The sequence below is a fragment of the Bombus terrestris genome, chromosome 3 (assembly GCF_910591885.1).
Source record: "Bombus terrestris chromosome 3, iyBomTerr1.2, whole genome shotgun sequence".
In the NCBI taxonomy this organism is placed as follows: domain Eukaryota; kingdom Metazoa; phylum Arthropoda; class Insecta; order Hymenoptera; family Apidae; genus Bombus; species Bombus terrestris.
Genome location: NC_063271.1, coordinates 1064008 through 1084097, shown reverse-complemented (window position 1 = coordinate 1084097; position 20090 = coordinate 1064008). Strand labels below are relative to the sequence as shown.

The window sequence follows — 20090 nt, the reverse complement described above, 5'->3', positions numbered from 1 at the left end:
TAAGTCATCCGTTTTATCCGGAAAAATCGTTTTATAAGACCTTTCGTTTTCGGGTATCCACCACTCGGAGAGGATCTCTCGAGACTTTTTCTTCGGACTATTCTTCCATGAATTCCAGGGGATACGATTCGCCGTCCGAAATCCCGCGAGGAAGACAACTTTCAACGAGCAATTTCTCGCGATAAACGGTTATCTTCGTAGCGAAATTTTGGAACATTGGCAACTTTCGAGCTCGGCCACCAACTCTTCTCTATCTGTCATCGACAACGCGACCATCGTAGATCGAACGAGTTACTCGAAATCTCGCTGAAACCAATGTCGTGTTTTCTTTATATGTTTGAAACGTTCGACAGGATCAAGTGTATTTCTTCCAAACGAAATTCTTGACTTTCGTTGATTCCACATGAACGTTCGAGGTCAGGTTGTATCGCGTACGCGTCGTTTCGCGGTAGAGAGATCGCCGATAGCCAAATTCCAAACGTGAAACGAGTTGAGCTCTAGGCGTCGACCAAGCGATCGTGATTGCCCGTGATACTGTAATTAATCGAGCCTGTTACGCGGTAAAATGCTAAAATCGCTCGAGGAATCTCCGGTTGTTCGTCTTTGCTCGCATTTCCCGAATGCAAGGTAGCCTCGGCAGACGAATATTTATGCAGATTTTGCGGTCGAAAGACGAAAATTGTTGCGGTCGAGGAAACGCTTACGCTACTCCGAGGAACGGTATATTAACGAAAAGAGAAGATTAAGGCGACAGGGAGGAAAGATCGCGCTTATCGTACGTACCGAGTACTAACTGGATTTCGAGAGACAAAAATAAAAGAGTAGTCTCGGGATTCAAGCAGTCTCGTAAGAAGCTTTGCATATTAATCGCTGTATCTTAGCCGCGCGAGCACGCTTTCCACGATGGAATCGGAAGCATCGAAGGGCGAAACGTACAAGATCGGACGAGAGGTACGATTAACGATCGAAGAACCAATGCCGGTAGGTCAAGCACCGCGTAGATCGATCCTTCGAGCCGGCTCTGACGTCGCGTCGCGATATGAATGAAAGTAAAGATAGAGAAGGATGGAGGTCGAACGAGAACGAGACGAATCGAAGCGAAAGGAAGAGAGAGGAAAGGTGGAGAAATACGCGGGCGAGAGAGTGGGCGGCGAGAAAACAGAGCCAAGAACTAGAAACGAAATCGGAGAGGGGGAGAAGAGAGAGAGAGAGAGACTGGCAGATCGAACGAGATTAAAGGAAGAAAGAACAGCGAGACAGAGGGTTGATCCTCGTGGGGGAACGACGTCGTAAAAAGAGACGACAGAAGGGAAAAGCGGAAAATAAAAAACAGAAGACAATAGGAAAGAATGGAAACGACGCGTAAAAATGAAGCGACGAAAGAAACAAAGGGTAAAAACAAGGGACGAGGAAGAAGCCGAGGAAGGATGGAAATGAAAAACTATGACGATAGCGAGAAGAACAAAGACGGAGTGACGTAATGCTGGTAGGGGAAAGAGAGAGAGGGAGGAGAAACCGCGCAGGCGGCGTCCACTGCCAGGGTCACTCGTCGTGCGTTCGCGAATGCTCTTGTGCTCGGATCATTCTCTTAGTGGAGCACTCAGTGCGCTGCAAGCGCTCCGAGACTGCGTGTCGACTTTACGACCTCGAACGAAGAAACGAGGGATTCGCGAAAATTCATCTTTTCAATTGCAAGCTACAAATGTGAAAATGAATTTTTCAACGCGGGAACGCCGTACAAAGACTCGAAACGGATCGTAAGAAATTTTTCAGCGAATCGAAAGTCCGCTTCGGGCTGGCGGGATCGAATTTGCGCGATTCGCCCGGCTAAAAAAAGAAAACAAACGAGATAGCGGCACTCGAGTAAAATTCTGAACGAAGATTCGGGGCAAAGTGATATATCGACGGGCGTGCGACGATAATTTTAGAACGAAACCTTTCGTCCGGTTCCAGGTGCCAACAAAACGACAAAGAGACGTATGAACGAACGAGTAAGGTGTAAGCGTGATTAAAAATTGCATCGCGTCAAGGAAGCGAGGGACACGAAGCGTCTCTCGAATCATCGGTGAAAAACAGCGCTCGAAGAATCTTGCAAAGTTCGAAAGTGTAGCCTGTGTTTGAAGATATCGCTGCTGGTGCAACGACGAAGCAATATATACGGGATATCAGGAAGAAACTTTTTCGAAGGTGCGAAAATGGAACACAGATACGCGGCTGTTTTAAAATATCATATCGTCGCGATATCACCACCGCTTTTCCAATCAAAATTTCCTCATGATTAATATTGCGCCTAACTATTCCCACGTTCCTACGCCTACAGTCATTTCTATCAATCTTCGCTCCCTCCGACGATGCGATTCGCGATGTGTTTAAGTAGGTATAAGCAGACTCGGTGTCGTCGTTCGAGTATCGAGTGTCCAAATATCAAAGCTCGAGCCTCTTAGCAAGCCGTTGCTCCGAAAAGGCGTTTTCCCTCGTTACGGATAACCGACCCTTTTTCGATTATCAAGTCTGCTCGCTATCTAGATCGAAATCGCGGTAGAAATTAATTACTAGCGTCTCGATAACGTTTCTCGATAACGTTCCACTTGACCACCTTTTTCTACCAGTACTCATTCCGCTAGGATTCGTTGGAATTCGTTCGATTCCTTCGCTTGTTCGTTCGGACTTTGTCTTGCGGTTATGGCGAGTGTAACTTCGGTCAATCGCATAAAAATCGCCGGGTTTCGTGAAAAGTCAATCATTCTTTCACGGAGACGTTTTAATTGTGGTGGACGAATGACAAACTAGCGAGATACTAAGTGTCACGTTTCGAAGAGTTTTGCTATGGAAAAAGAATCGCTCGCAACCACCGGAAGAAAGAAACCGTATGTTTCCATACGGTATAGCATCGACACGTTAATTACAGTTTTATGAATTTTGTTGGCGATTCAAACTCGGAAACAGAACGGATCCGGATCGGTGATTAATAGAAGAATCGATTTCCGTCGAGGCAAAACAATGGCCGAGCAAAGTTTGTTTCAACGAAGGGGCGAATCAAATGTAAATTGCACGGCATTGCGCGACGCGGAACTATTTCACCAGCGAACACGAAATTACATTTTAGCGGGAATCATCGTCACAGAAGCTGTGCTTTCTCGTTCGTCTCGCCTTTTGCAATGGCCGATAAACCGCGAGACAGTTACTTCTGACTGATTTTTTCCAGTTCTCGAAGAAATTGATAATTTCAACGTGTCGCGTCGAATTTCAATGAACCCGGGATTGCCATATAGCAGAACGGTTCGATTAACGAAGAACGAATTCGTGTGAAATCTGGTGAAATCACAGAAGAAAGCGGCAAAGTCGAGGCGTCGGGATGCAAAGAAGAACGGTAAAGGGGAATTCGATAATACCGTGATCCCTATGGCGAGTAGCAATCGCAGAGGGATAAACTCGATTATCTCGGCTTCCCGAACAGCGATCATTCTCACGATCTCACACGGAAGAGACACAAAAAGAGATCGTAGCCTCGAGGACCAATCGATCGCGTTAACGCGAAACGACCGTCCAAAGAAAACCGCTTCGATACCACGATATTGCGATAAGGGACGAACGGATGGCAACAATCTACCCGTTTGACCTTCCCACTTTTTCTCAAGAGGCAAACAGAAGAACCCGAGAAAGTCCGGGTTCAACGGGAACAATCATAATCGACTTTCGAAGCAAACGATTTCAGATCCCTTGGACGTCGTCGACCGCCAAGGGAATCGCATTACGTCTATCGAAAGAAATTAAACTTACGATTATCTACGTGGACGAAGAGCGCGTACAGCGATGATAATTCGCCTCGTGAACAGACATGCAACGCGAACGAAGAGTAAGAGTGAAACGTCCGAGATAGCGGTGATTTTAATCGACGAAGCTAACAAAGTGGAACGATGCAGTTATCAAATACTCGATAGAAACATTGTTTCAGCGATTTCAACGTAAACCAGTAGATCTCCTTTAAGTACAAGACATAGAGAAGCAAAGTTTGCAAGAACTTTTATACAGAACGGTGTGCAAGTTCTCGTTCGAGCGAACGATTTAACGTACGGTCTTGTTCGTTCCATTGTGATCGAAAGAACTCGACTTGTCCCGTATTGGTTAAGCTTAACAGCAGCTCTTTCCCACTAACAAATTTTAATCGGTCTCGTACAGCGAATAGAATTTCGCGAATCTTGGCACGTCGGCAGCCAGAAGGAAACGCGATGTACGTATCTATACACCCCAAAAATCGATGAAAGGAAGGACACGCTGCAGCATCTGACGATAATCTCCGAGACGCGCGTGATCGCGGACACGCATCGACTTGCGACTCTGATTCCTTTTACGTACATTCCCGCGATTCATCCTATGATTCGCTCTCACACGCGATAGCGACGATTGTTAGTCACCGCGAGAGTCGATTAATTATGTCACGGTTTCACGATATGCAAATACGCGCATCTGGATGCGCGGGCTGATACGTCGCCATTCACCCAGGTGAGCACGTCGAATTACCATTAACGATATTCTGCCTATCTTTAAACGTAATCGAGAAATTGCACGATAGATTTAAACGTTACCGAAATGTTCGATGTAATTGAAAGGACGAAAAACCTAGCAAACCTAACTGTCGAAACATGCGAAGGGGAATTAATATTAATACGTATATTTATTGAGCACAGTAGATAATTAACCCCGTAGATTAATTTCGCCAAAACAGACAAGTATTGATTTTGATAAACCGGAATGCAGGTTTTAACGCATCTACGAGAAATTTGAAAGCGTAAAATTGCACAAGATACGCATAGTATGAAAAAATATACAAAATACTCAAAGTACGACGCTTTCTACGATACTCGATACTTGATAAATGGGACAATTTTCTACCGAGGTTCTACTTTCTTCGTTATATTTTGAAGAGCACGAATTTGCGTAAAAATCCGTAGTCTACTAATAACATATTCGATCAACTGTTTCGTGACTGCGCAATAATTAACGGGAATTCGGTGATCGAAACAAGTGCGTTCCGTCGCCCGAACCTATTCGATAGCTGTATCGCCAAACAACGAGAAATTCGTTACACCGATATGCATATCGATGCATACCGACGCTGATTAAATATTTCCTGTGATTTCGAATTTCAGCGAGTCCAGCGTATCTATCGTAGAGTATTAATCGACCTTTGATCCATCGATATTTCGCGTTCTACCATTTCGATAAACATCCGCGGATATCGTCGTAAAGCTTTTTCTTGCCTTTTCCAAGCGTTTCGGCAGCGCCAAAGGGAAAAACATGACAGTTTGATTTGTGGAAACAGTGACGCGTGAGAACACGATGGTCGTCTACGCGATATAAACGAAACGCGTAAGGCAGGAGCAACGGCGATCGAAGAATAATTTTTTCGCGATTTCAAACACATTTCGGTAGTCGTAACGACAGCCAGACCGAGAGACCATTCCGATAACGCGACGGCAAATAAAACGCGATGTAGGTGGTCCCACGTCGAGGCGAACATGACCGTAACGCTCCTAAATTTGCGATTTACGGCTAAGATTTCGGTGTCAATCGGTTCTACTCGGCCAAGTCGGCGAAGTCCATTGGGGAAAGATTAAACGTTGATACGGTCAGAGGGTACGCGAATTTCCTTTTTCAACGACGATCTATTTGTGTAAGAAAGTCTAATTTTTCACATAGCCTCGATACGTGTAACTTTGTTCGAAAACAATTTTCACATCTAGGTACGAAAAACGAGCCAAGTATTTCGGACAAATGCGAATAATTTCTTTGCGTCACAGAGTTTCGGAAACACTGATAAATCTTGTCAGCAGCGAAAGCTTCGACGAAAGAATAAATCGCATCAGTCTGCGATTAATCATCTTTGGCTCAACGTACTTCGATATTGCTCGTATTCCTGACGAATTAATTAGTCATTTATCACGAAGCAAGGAGGAACGAACAATATGAAACGGCAAACGCAAAACTGTGCTGCTGATTCATTGTGATTTCGGCGTTTAACGGAGCGAAAAATCGCTCTGGTTCGAGCAACGCTTGTTTATATCGAAAGATCTGGAATTAAGACAATCCGTTGAAACGATCAAAATCTAGTTGTGTTTTTTCACAAAATTCGTCGATGCTTATACGCCGGTAACCGACTTGCTCCTCCAAACGAGTATCTTCCACGAAGGGCTGGAATAACCTATTTGATTAAAGTCCTCGGATACCGTGCAGGTTCCATCGATGATTATCCACAAAGTACATCGAAGAAACGATGAAAGAAGAATCGATATGGTAAAATTCACCTAAAAGGAGAACTACTTTGTTAAAAGTTTTAGCAGCTTAACGATGCTCGTAAAGGGACAATAGGAAGAAAAAATCGTTATCAAACGCAATTTACGTCAGTATGGATATTACGCTTGCATTCTAAAATTTTATTCGCATCGTTCGCGTCGTTTCATTAAACGACGTCACACGTTTATGGAAAATTTCAGTTAAATTCTTGCCATGTAGGATGTTAACCATACCTCTCTCGTATTAATAGAAATTTTGCGATCGTCGCTTTTATCTCGTATGTGAAACGTTTCTCTATCTCATGCACACGGTGCGCAGAATCTCGTCAAACTTTAGCTCACGTTGATCACTTGCTTCTATGATTTTTTAATTATCGTCCAACAGGGATTAGCGGAGTTCCCCTTCGATAGAAGACTTTTCCAATTACATTAATACCCGATGATACCGTCGAACAAAACAGTTCTCAAGTGGAAACGACCGACATTGCTCAATTTAATTCGTAGCCGTAATTATTTATAACTATTGGGTAAGTTTGGCCATTTATCCGACTATTGCGTATAATTTATCCATCGATCGATAATCAATTAAGAATTCGTTAAACGTTTATCACGTATTCGCTCGATAAAATTTTTTTACTAGTCACCGTTGCAACTGACGTCGGAAAATTACCTTCGTATAATATAACAATAAAGTTGCGAGTGGAAAAATCATTTTTATCGAGTTTTCTCGTGGAAGGTAACGTATACGCATTAAAGGTATTTACGTGACGCCACACACCAGGCAATTTTCTTTATCTCGTTTATCGTACCATCACCCGAGGCCAGGATCAAACACGGAATGGAAGGGAACCGATTGCCTCTTCATCGAATTTCGAGAGAAATTCTAAGTGGACGGAATTTTATCTCGCGCGATTACAGAAAGACACTTTATTAATTTCCGTTTTATAATAAATAAGCTGTTACGACGAGAAGAAGGATAAAGGAATTTAAATTATCTCTGTAATATCTACGAGCACAAAGAGAAAATTATTAAGCGAAAAAACAGTCGATCACGCCCATTGGTTAATAAAATAGCATAGAACGAAAAGAAAACAAAAGATTCGCGGAAATTTGAACAAACCTAAACTCGTTATACCTAAATCTTAAGGGATATCGATTTTCAACGTTGCCGCTCTTCTTTGATAATCAGAGAGATCTATTTACCATGGTGAAACGTACGATAAAAGGTAATTTATCGCGTTCCATCAATTTTATCGTGTTTGAGGCGTAAAGTAAGAAGCGAGTAACTGTGGGAACGTAAAGCAAGCAGAGGTACGAGTCTCCCTAGACGTTCTGTCTGCCTTTCAAACTTCTCTCGCGTTTCTCCTGTAATAAAAAAAAGAAACACGAGAAGAAGCAAGACAAGCAGAGGCAAGGTCTATGTTCGAATGACAAAGGTGAAGATTAGCCAGGTAAATAATCATGTTTGATCTCCCCCGAGAGTCTGACAGTACGCGTCGTGTCTCGAACGAACGATCAAGATAACAGAGACTCTCTTAAGCGCTGCCAAATCCACGTCTTTATAGTCGACAGCTTAAACCGTTCCCTTGTAATCGATGTCCCGGCTCGGCTAGAAACAGACGGATGAGAAAAAAGAGCCATTCAATCTGACGAAGAAGATGCGTCATAGGTCGCCTTAAGTGGAGCTTACGGAGAAGGAACGTTAAGGAATTTTATGATAAATTCTTTCCAGCTATCAGAGATATAAGAGAACCAACGAGTATTTGGAGCAGAATTGCCTACTATCTCCACCCACTTAACCAGAAATATTCTTGGAAAATTTGAAATTTATCCGAGATGTATTTAGAAAGAAGAAACACAAAAAGTAGGCTAAACAATGGCAAAGAAAGATAAAAGATCGCTACTTCTCGATTCCGAGATCTCGTTTTAACGCCGAGCAACGTGTAGCACGCTCGTGATGCAGGAATTTGTTTTCAATGTAAATAACGCGATGGTTCTGAAAAAATCGTACACTCGCGATAGATGTACGCGAGAAGCGGAACGGAAAAAAAGAAACGAGACGACACGATTAATATCGAAAAAGCTTATCGTCGGCTCGATAAAATGGTCAGCTGTCGCTTTCGTTATTGCCAACCCTCTAAAAATACGTGTAGCTTCAGTCTTCGACTCTTCTCGCTTCGACTCTGAGTCAACTATAGGAACTTCTTATCTAATTTTAACGCGAAACACTGTGCACGCGGATAGAATATCGCGAAGTACGAGAGATTGCACGGCCTTGGCGATTGTGAAATTTGGATCGGACCTCGTAAACTCGAAACTCAGCATGTTTACGAGAAAATTTGCCGATTAGCAGATACGTACGCTACCTGTAAACGATTCTATAACTCTGCTATGACATCGCTGTAACACTCTCCTTCGCTTTCAATTAATCGCCAGATGTTCACAGCTTTCTATTTCACTTTCAAACATCGACGCGACGTTTACGATCAACTAATCATTCGCGCTCGTAGTTCCTCCGTTACTCGTTCGTTCCTACGAATAAAAAAATTCCAGTCTGATACTTTTCGACGCTTTCGATAAGCAATTTCCGTTTCGTAAATGAAGCGAGTATCGTAAACGTAAGCGACCATCGTGAATCCCAATACTCGTCGAAGAAACATACTCGAAGACAGAAGGAAATTAAAGGCGAAAAATTTCCCGAAAGCCGTGACATTTACGAAATGGCACGTGCGTAAGAATGACGAGGTTTTCGTAGAACACAGTGACTATAGCGTACCGAAAATAATCCACATGCCATCGTGCCACTTTTGTACGTACGATCGTGTCTGGATCTTTTGAAAAATAAAATTCTGAGTGGCGAGAAACGGTACACGTCTAAAAATGATACCAGCGATATTTTCTTTCTGTTAATCCATCCCAACCTAGCGCCAGTTACCTCGTGTTCGAATGCTACCAAGAAAGAGAGAAAGAAGATAGTACCAAGCAGATCCAGTGAATTTAGTTTTGTTGATGTGTGTAAAAGGAGGACGTAACGGAGACCGGAGACACGCCGTCTGATCTTAAACGGCTGTTACCACTTATCGCATTCCCATCTCGTGCCGCGGTTACTCCACTTTCCGTGGCCAATGAAACCGAACGACAATCCAGCAGCAGCTGACTCTTTCGTATTTCTCGTTACACGAACGTGTACCGTTATATTTTTGACAATGACGCGACCGCGAAGGCTCGATTCGAGCCATCTGCTTCTAGTTGAACGACAGCAATCGTAAAAGAAAAAAATGAAAACAAGCACACGTATCAAAAAGAACATTACGCGAAAAATAGAAAAAAAAGTATGAACGATGAATGAACGCGATATCTTGCAAGTCGAAACTTTCTTTCCTACGGCTATCGAGTTTTCCTTTTCAAGGAAAAACCGTGCTAAAACTCGTGACACGATTTCTAGCTTCCTAATAGCTGTGTATGAGTGAGAAGACACGTTAGATGTTGTTCACACTTGGAGGTTATTACTTATAAGTGACGGTAATACCGTCTCATTTCCTGGCTGCTCCACTTTGCAAGAGCAACGAGATCAGTAGCCTCGACACAATGCGACCGATTTACCAAAGTCGATTTAATGAAACACCACTTTTGTCTCGTTGACTTTGCGGTCAGGAATTTACGAAAACGTAAATTCGAAGAATCGTGTTCGCTGCTGATACGAAACCGCTGTTCTACCGTTTGTAAACATATAGTGATTATTCGTCAGCCATTTCACTCTGATCTATCAATATCTCTAGTTGTGCATTTGTACGCGTAGCTGATACAACGATATAAATATCGCCTTTAACCGTGAATTATTCTCTCGACAACTACCATTGCGCAAAAGTGGAAACGAAAAGGAGTTAGCAGCTCGAAATACTTCGACCAATAGTATCTAACATTTTGTAAATGTAACACCGATATCAAACTTTCCTTTCGTATAATAGCAATTTATAGAATTAATTACGACGATTCGAAGAATATTCGGAATCGAAAAAGAAATATTCATCGAGTTCTTCGATACCGTCAGTGAATTGCGCGGTCGTTTGACGAACCGTAACAAGTACAAGCCCGTAAATAATAATTTAAGGTCGAAGATGTCTTAACGACTTTATTAGTCTTCTTGCCGTAATTACGACTCAGTCATTAATTATGATAACATAATTTGGTTCGCCGTCCTGGTTGAAAACCAATATCGATATTGATCTTATCGTTACACCGAGGTTACCGCATCCATACTTCCAACCATTTCATGCGAGAATTACGTACTTTCCTCTATATCTATTTCCCGAACGATATTACGAAAACTATTCGTACAAGTTCGACCAACCTAATTTACGTCCCGTAAAAGAGAGAGCTCCATTTCCGCTATTGTCGATAAGATAGCATAATTCTGTCGAAGGTTGAATGAAACATTCATAGACCGCTTTATGAAACTTGCATCACAAAACGAAACAACGAGAAAGCATCTGGATACCATAGTGCGGATAAAAGAACCAACATCGGCAGATTCATTTTTATGCAACGAGAGGCCAACCCGATGAGACGTTTTCATTAAACTGTTAATTCAAGCAACGATGTACGCAGTCGTTAGCCTTAATGGTGATTAAAGCGACGTGGCTGATGCACCGTGTACTCGGTCACCGAGTATCTCTCCGTGTCATTTGCACGCAATCAAAATTAACTAGAGATATATCCGCAAAAATTGGTTCAAACTTGCAGCCCTTGTAAAAGATGCGTAGCTCGTATGCGTAGCTATTATTTGGCTGCCTCAAAGACGAAACTATGTCTAACGAATATTTATAGAAGATGATGATAATTTCTGCGTAATGTTCTCGCGAGGAACCCGCTATGCGTCACGATAAAACGACGATAGTTACTTAACTTCCTCAAAATCCAATATACCGCAAAAGCTAATTCACGAGTGAATTTCAAGCAATTCCATTACGGACTACCGGCATCGTGAAAAATTTTCAAGATAATTCAGGTTAAACGAGGCAGCGACTATTTCGCACGAGTGAACACGATTTTCCATAAAATAGATAAAACGTGACGACTATGGTCCGAATATATTCTCGTGCTTAGTCACGGTGGGTCGATGTATTTACTTACCGAGTTCGGAAAATAATTCGACAATGTTTCTAATTGTTTCGATTCAGTCGCGTCTCTACCATCGTCGCGTAATGTCGATTATTATGTTCAACTAAGATACCACGATATAGACGTAATTTTTATCGCTTAACGAATTCTAAACGCTTTCGCTGAATAAATATTCGAACTGCCAAAAACGATCAATTATTTAAGAAATCTATTTAAAATGTTACGACTACGTAATAAGCGATTCGAACTTGTAGAATAAATTGCGCGAAAGTGATTCTCCAATTAGAGCGGAGAACATGGACGTACTGCGACAAATTCGTACCACGAGAGATAATACGATTTACTAAACGTGTTCAAATCCTATTTCTTGAAAATGAAGCTTTAAACGGAAGAATTTTATTCTCCATTTTCGACTTATTTTCACAATGTAAAATGAAAGTTCCTGTCGATTAGCCATGTTCGAGCATACTTGATAAATTTTCAAACACCATTTTCTCGAAAACTAGGCCGAGTGTGTAAACATGTTGTTCTATACTTTTTTCTTAGCTTTCCGCAAGAAATCGCGTAGTATTCGCACTTTCACGTGTTATTCGGCCGAATCCTGTAACTAGACGCAAGCACGATCGCTCGATCTTTGATATTTTCAAGAGAACAGCTAGAGTTTTCGAAATTATGCGTGTTGATATATTGGCTCTCCGTAACAGAGGGTAATATAGCCCCCGGGGAGCATATTGCTCTCCATTAACATATTAATGTTGTTTCATTTTTTATTCATATTATAATCACATAGACAAGTGCCGCGGACAAATATTTATCGGAGATCGAGAAGGTTCTACAGCTTAAAAAAAGGATATTCTCATAACGAGCACATAGTGAATGCGCATCGTGCGATAAAGAAAGAATATGCGGTGTGATTTTTGTATATAAGCAGAAGAATTTGCTTTATTTATTTTTGATCTTAAAAAAATGATTTTTGTCAGGGAGCCATATTACCCTCGCTTTTGTACAAGCCCCAAAAACGACTTCTTTTCATAGAGCATGTGACGTTCGATTAAATTGTTTTTCTTCTACCTTTAATTACTTTCTCTTTCTTTTTTTGCCATTCGTCAGAGATAACCTTGTTAGTTTACGAACATTTTACGCGAAGGTTTAAAGCAGTTTAAGTTATCAATCAGATTTTAGGAAGAAATATAAAACTGGGTGTCATATTACCACCCTTTACCACTCTACTCGTGACAATTTATCCAGAACAAGAAACTAGAATTTCGCGAGAACAAAAGCGAACGACGGCACTTGGCTCCTCAAAAGTTTGATTAAAAACGTAAGCGTTGCCAATGAGACTCTCGCTCGTGCAGCACATTCGTGAGAGATACGCGATAAAGTTAAATTTCTTAAATGGTCTCGATTCTTGCTTCGAAAACTTTTCTTTCCCGTTCTTTCTTCTTACATTTCTCTTTTCTTTTGCTCTTTCTTTTTGCCAACCGAAGATATCGAGTTTAATCGCTTGTCAATGATAAACGCTCGATCGTTTCTACTTTATTTCGTCCACTAAACTGTCTATCGCTGCGAATTTGCCTGCAAACTGTCTAAAACGAACCTGAATCGACGCTTTCAAGTTTAAACGGCATTTGATAGCTTCTATCGAAAACAACGGTACATCGATGCGTTGAATCGGTATTGTATCAAAAAGGGAAACTCTCGTTCGTTCGCAAAATCAACGACATGGACATTAGGAAAGGACGAATCAACGATTGGTTGAAACGTACCGATCGATACTCGAAATGGCGGAAATTGTATCGAACCGATCGTTCGATCGATTTAACAGCGATGCCTTGCCCTCTATGTCGTACCAACTTGCTTTACCAATCGATATCCTTAGATCCCTAGATATTAATCCCTTTATTAAATTTATTAAACTTTTCTGTATAGAAAGTTCTCGCTATTTCCACAGGTTGATACTTCGTCTCGACAAATGCAGTGATTCGCGAAAATATTCGGACACCTATGTTAGTACAGAAAATTGTTCGCTATACATACTGTATATATGAGTTATACGAAACTTCTTGAAGATGATTTCCAAGAATCTTATAATTAATTCATCGAAAAATCACAAAGTCGATCGAAAAATGTAGAAACGTAGAAGAGGCATTTATCGCAAACATAAATAAATATGATAAAACGAGAATAATGGTCTTAAATGCATGTATGATTGCAACGAATATCTTTTAATTTCTATATACATTTGCAGATTCGTTTAAAATTTTACCGATTTACCATGATGGCACTGTGTCGTTATAGCGCTAATAGACTTTTAAAAATTATTCGTGCAAAGTTTTTATCAGTGTTCAAACACTTTCGTGCGCCGCTATATATTCTACGCATGCATTATTTATAAAAACTTCTAAGATCTTTGACTTACAGACACTCTAGTAGCGTCGCAGCTTCTTAATCCGACCGGCCTTTTCGATGTAAAATGGCAGGCAAGCGTTCAAACTCTCTCGTTTTGTTGTAAAACACGGCTTCGTTTTTTCCTCTCATTGTACTTTCATAATTCGTTCATTCCGCTCGTTCGTTTCACTTCACCGTTGATATCTAAAGCTTTGTTATCGGTTGAACCATTGAAGCTCGAAACTCACGAAATCACTGGATCACAGATAGTGGATGTGGTTCGCCAGTTACGTTTAGTCCCTTCTCTCCGCTGCTACTGTTTACCGAATAAGGTCGATGTCAATGCCTACAAATACACTTCCGCGATATAGAAACATATGTATTGTTTTCGCGTCGGGAAAGCCGACAAACTTTCGGTCAATTCGATCAACACTTGACGCACGGTTTTTGAATGTTACGCGATTAAGGACACATAACATAAGTTACATAAGTTCCAATGCGCGTTGTATTGTCTTTTAAAGAGAAACAGGGCGCGACAATCCCGATCTCTGGCGGTGCATATTAGAATTTTATTTCCATTACACACGATACATATATACATTTATACATATTATATAGTTTTACATTTATTTATTATTATATCAATACAAGTTATAAGAATTAAATTAAAATGTTTATATTTATATTATAATATTTACGTACATGTATTTATTATATACATATACATATACATACATAAATATACGTATATACTTACTTAAATGTGTATTACGTATATTGCAGTCAATAAAAACAAATGAGAAATTACATTTCATATTTTTCGATTACAGATTCCTAGAAATAGAAAACTGGAAATAGGGAGACGAGTATCAAACTGTGAAATTATAATATATCGCAGATGTACACACAAGAAATTAACAAAACTGTCATGAAGATCAAGCAAATCGAATTAGAATCGATACTGTTTCAGAACACACGAGAACGATACGAAACTAGATAACACTTTGGGATCTCGATAAAATATTCGTCATGTTACCAAAACTATTAGTTCTCGGCTCTCACAAGGTCAAAAGGTAGTGAGAGTCGAATTAAAATAATAATAAGACGAACGTATTAAGATTACGTACTGAAGAATTGAATCGAACATAAGCTTAAATCGTTCGAAGCAAAGTAACAAAGACAAATTCATTCCCGAGTGAATCTTCTCCTGAAAGAAAAATCTACAGTGAAAAAACGATCTAATTTCATAGGTACTGATATGTATATAAGTGATAAAGACAAGAAATATTTTTGAAGAGTGAAGCATGAGATTGAAAGGAAATAAAGAAAAAGACTGATGAAGAATCGGGTGAAAAGAGAAAACGAAGATACTTGAAAACGATGGAAACAAGCCTAAAAATTTTCAACAGCACCAGTTACTACGATGCTGGACAATTATTGGAAAATTTATCGATTAAAGAGACCACGAGAGAACCACTCGAATGTAAACAAGAAATCAATTCGAACGGTCTGTTTGATTTCATTATCTATGGCGTGCTGATGAACCTGATCGGTCTTTTTGGGATATTCGGTAACGCGATTTCGATGATCATTCTCTCGAGGCCGCAAATGAAATCGTCCATCAATTACTTGTTAATTGGCCTAGCCAGATGCGACACCGTCTTAATTATCATTTCGGTAAGTAAGTTTGTTAGTCGGAACGTTTAAAGAACTGAACGATCACTTTTGAATCGTGTCGACAAAATATTTTACACGGAAGTTACTAAACGCTCAACTTGAAACTTTAAAAAATTTACGCCACCATTATCTTCTAAAGACGAGAGAGTAGCTTAAAAGGACTAGGTAAAGAAGAATCTTAAATTGCAACCACTTACAAAGCAAATGGGAGATACATAATTCTTTGCGCGATAGAATATACGAACGTTCAGTCACCGTGAATTTATAACTACGGGCCAATCTCTGGAATAAAGTTACTTGGATACAGATTACGACGAACACCTCGTTAATTTATTGCTCTTTGTCAAATGCTAGCGAAGACACAAACATGTTATAATACATATGCTATATTAATTATTAATAAAAATAATGATTGTTAATTGGAATTTCTAATTTTGGTAAAAATACGCGTATCTATAAATCGTCACATTTCACGAATCGCCATAATTTCGAAATCAGTATCAAAAGATATTTTAGATAATAGATGGATAAAGATACCTGCAGATAATTTAAATACAATTTATACGCGCGAAAATATGACGTTTTTAGAGACTTCATCCAATTTATTAATTACTCTAGAGAGTGAGAGAGAGAGAGAGAGAGAAATCCGTTTTAATTGTTAATGAAAAATTCGCTTTTATCAAACTCTAAACAGCTTTCGTTATATCGCTAAAATGATAAGCAAAAAAAGAAAAGATAAAGTATTAAGTGAAAAGAAAGTTTATGACATTTTCAGATATTAATTTACGGCTTACCTGTTATTTACACGTACACTGGCCAGCTGTTCGACTACAAGTTCATCGTGCACCCGAAGATAGTCCGATTCTTGTATCCATTATCATGCGTAGCGCAAATAGCAACGGTGTACTTGACTCTAACTGTGACTCTAGAGAGATATATCGCAGTATGTCATCCTTTACAAGCTAGGTCTTTTTGTACATACGGACGAGCTCGAGTAGCTGTATTGGCTATCGTGCTATCTTCCTTTCTTTACAATCTACCAAAGTGAGTAATTTCACTTCCACCCGATTTAAGCTTGAATTACATCACTAATATAAAATACATTCTTTTTATCTTTTTTACAGATTTTGGGAGGTAGATTACTATGCGGAAGTTCATTGGAAGTACAATGTTACTATATACTGCATATATCCGGCAGACTTGAGACGCAACGACTTGTATGTCACCATTTACGTCCACTGGATGTATTTCTTTATTTGTTACCTGTTTCCCTTTCTTGCTTTGGTGATATTCAACGCTGCCATTTACCAAAGGGTAAGTCAAATAAATCGTGTCGTGTCGTTTAAAGAAAACCAAAATTTCGGTAATATCTTAATATCGCGAATTATTATTATTTTCAAAACATAGAGTACTTCAAATCCATTTATTATTTCCAAGTTATTATACAGAGTATCAATTCTCTTGCACATGCAGTCACTCTTTTATTTACTAAGCTCTATTTCTCTTCAATCTTCTATATCTATTCAGAATCTTTATGAATCATTGCGAACTTGTTTTAATCATTCTGCATAGCTGAGCGAATGCGAAATTAATTACATCTCTTTTTTCACAAGCTGATTTGTTGTATCTGATTCGTATAAGATTTATTTCATTTCGAATCAAGCGAAGGTAACACTGCTCTAAAAAATAAATTACCTCTTACTACAAATAGATATTGATTATAAAATTATAATGCGATGTTTCAGGTGAGAAAAGCAAATAGAGATTTGCAACAGCTTTCTCGACATCAAAGACGCGAAATCGGACTAGCAACCATGTTGCTTTGCGTGGTGATCGTTTTCCTAATCTGTAACATCCTACCGCTAGCCTCAAACATTCACGAGACCTTCTTCAGCGATCCGCCACATTGGTTGGTGCAGACAGGCAATCTTCTCGTGACAATTAATAGTAGCATCAATTTCATTATCTACGTGATCTTCGGTAGGAAATTCAAAAGGATATTTTTGAAGCTGTTTTGCAATTCAAAGTTATTCCGACCTGGCAGAGACAGTCCAGAATTTCAAACTTACGACGAGTCGATCGTTACCAATATGACCAATATAGAATTAAGGAACTCTATCAGACATTATCACGTAAACAGATCGAGTACTATCAACAGGAATAACAATGTCTCGAATGGCAGTATGCGACAAAGCGTGAAAATATCAGCAAGACCAGCCAGTCCAGGACCTTGTGTGTATTATCCTGCAAGGAGCCCTGTCAGAAGCCCTAGTCAGATCTCCGCAACATCAAGTACACAGAATGGATGGAGTAAAAAAGATGTAAATTCTTCTTTGTAATAAATCTTAAATATTTAATCTAATCGCAATAAGTCGACGATCATTCGTGAATAACAATGAATATCTTTTGTGCACCAAACAAGATGAAATAAGAAAATCTTTTTGTACAAAAATCATTCAAATTGAACGTAATCAGATAAGCTTGAAAATATTGGTGTTTATCTGTCTTGCTAGTTAATTTTCGGACAAAAAACAGCATCGATATTGTAAATTTATTCTCATATGTTATTAAATATTAATTCAATCTCTTGAATTATTTCAATTTTTATTTAAGTTTTACGTACACTTGTTATCTTTCTTCTTCTTTTTTTTTACAGTTACCATCGATAAAATAATTTACACATACTTATTTTTATAAAGACTTTAATATCATATAATAATCACAGATATTTCAGAAATGCGATGCATTTTGTCACAGATTTCATACAACTGCTTCATAATGTACATATTGTATACGAGACATTTTATCATCGTAATGAATATACATTACTTAAATATGTGTAAAAGGTCATCATTCTCCGAAGTTTGATGCGCGAATTAGGAAGAAAATAATAAAATTTGAAAAAACATATTTTTCGACTATTAGACAAACAAAAGATATTCAGTAACAAGAATATTGTTGAAAAAACAAAACATAAATCAGTACGTGTTTACTTGTTACAAAACGTATAAAAGAAGTGATTACCTTATACAAGCATAAAATTATTTCTTATAAGTAACTGATATATATATATCAGTTACGAAATAATTTTATATTGATATATATATATATATATATATATATATATATTAGTTATGAAACGCATATATATGTAAAAAGGCATTCTCGCGTTGTTGTAATTCACAAAAATTTTAGCAAGTTGTAAATATACTCAAACTATTTTGATATGTTTAAATAGAGACTTATAGGTGAGACTTATTTTTGTTGTATAAGTTATATCTATAATGTCCACTATCTTTTCTGAAAACAGGCATTGAAAGAGAAATGACCAAAATAAGATCAACGTTCCCCATTACTCCTATTCTTATAAATAAGCTGAATTTATTTGTAAACAAGAATCAAAAATTTACGCAAATACAGTATTATCAACATTTCTTCAGCACTGCTTACACTGCTTGAACGAATGTAAATAATATCCAAATACGATAGGAATAAAATTTCACTCGATTTTGTATCTTGAAAAGGGTAAAAAATAGATAAATATTTAGATCGCGAAACGATTCGGTTATTTCGAAACGTCATTTATAATAGAATACTTGGATGTGTATAACCGAAACATTGAAACACAAAAATATTGTATTCGTTATAGCTCACTTATTATTCTAAGATGCTAAGGTGTATTATACTGATCAAAAAAATAAAAACATTCATATATGTAATAATTAATATTTATGTTTGTCATATAACGGTCTTCCCTCCGTGTAAAATAAGCACGTTATTCACTTCATTGAAATCTTTTATCTCATAACTAAAAAAGTATGCCTGTATTTTTATTTTTTTAGATCTATACCTTAGTACTTTAGAATGGAATACAAACATGTACCTGAAATTATTTACTATGAGTAGATCGTTTAGATTCTTTTATATTATGTCGCAATAATTCTTCTGTGAACTTCGATATACTTTTGTTAAGAATATTTCATGTAAAAGGAGATATACATGTTATCAATATATTTCGTTCTATTATTTCTATCAAGCGTACAAACTTTTATAAGCAACACAAAATGTTACAAATGATATGTATAAATACAGAAAACGAGAACTGATTTGGTTAGAACTTCGTGATGAATTTTGATTGATTTGAATTTAAAAGAAAAAACATTTGGCAACGAAATTACATCATTCTTAAAGTAGTAATATCAAAATTTAGGGTTAAATAGGGGGAAAATAAACGCTCTCATAGTTATATGATAAAAAATAGTATGAAACACATAAATATACATTATATTCTAATCACAAGGTTCCAATTAACAGGTAATTAAATTCGAAATTATTGTGATTATATAAATACATAGATGTATAGGCAATAAAAATATATCATCATAAATTAATTGTAGATATTATTTCCTTGCGATTGTAGCTATTCAGAACCATCCCAGCCTTGTAGATATTTTAATTTATAATTAATTATGTAAACACATTTTTCATATTATTCCTTTCATTAATAATGCCCTATATTAAATGGGATTATGCTACATTATAGTTGAATAATATTATGAACATTAAAATATCCATACAAAGATAGTAAGTATAGGAACAGTTAAATTTATT

The 20090-nt window shown here is 38.3% G+C and overlaps 2 protein-coding genes across 6 annotated transcripts in view; one reads left to right on the top strand and one right to left on the bottom strand.

Moving 5' to 3' along the window:
- The window catches only part of LOC105667146, a 48387-nt gene extending 33991 nt beyond the window's left edge, over nucleotides 1–14396 (bottom strand). The window contains exon 1 of one of the 2 annotated variants that reach the window (XM_012320840.3): nucleotides 13834–14396. The gene's annotated coding sequence lies outside the window, so the exon portion shown is untranslated. The remainder of the gene's footprint in view (nucleotides 1–13833) is intronic. The other variant, XM_012320843.3, reaches the window with a different exon arrangement.
- LOC100650193 (FMRFamide receptor) lies at nucleotides 1554–19509 on the top strand. 4 transcript variants are annotated; one of them, XM_048404270.1, is made up of 6 exons: nucleotides 1554–2187; nucleotides 6679–6820; nucleotides 14633–15479; nucleotides 16255–16523; nucleotides 16604–16793; nucleotides 17225–19509. In XM_048404270.1, exons 3-6 carry the CDS (start codon nucleotides 15183–15185, stop codon nucleotides 17816–17818), a joined length of 1350 nt encoding a protein of 449 aa, XP_048260227.1. In that variant the 5' UTR covers nucleotides 1554–2187; nucleotides 6679–6820; nucleotides 14633–15182; the 3' UTR covers nucleotides 17819–19509. The 4 variants fall into 4 exon arrangements, with proteins under 4 accessions (XP_048260227.1, XP_048260226.1, XP_003394353.1 ...); XM_048404269.1 differs by having other exon boundaries at nucleotides 1554–4503; XM_003394305.4 differs by lacking the exon at nucleotides 6679–6820.
- Nucleotides 19510–20090: the final 581 nt, after the last annotated feature.

Excerpts from the sequence above, each read along its gene's own strand:
- LOC100650193 (XM_003394305.4), top strand. The coding sequence starts at position 15,183 with ATGGAAACAAGCCTAAAAATTTTCAACAGCACCAGTTACTACGATGCT. Across the intron at positions 15,480-16,254 it reads CCGTCTTAATTATCATTTCG|ATATTAATTTACGGCTTACC; the intron begins GTAAGTAAGTTT and ends TGACATTTTCAG. Across the intron at positions 16,794-17,224 it reads ACGCTGCCATTTACCAAAGG|GTGAGAAAAGCAAATAGAGA; the intron begins GTAAGTCAAATA and ends GCGATGTTTCAG.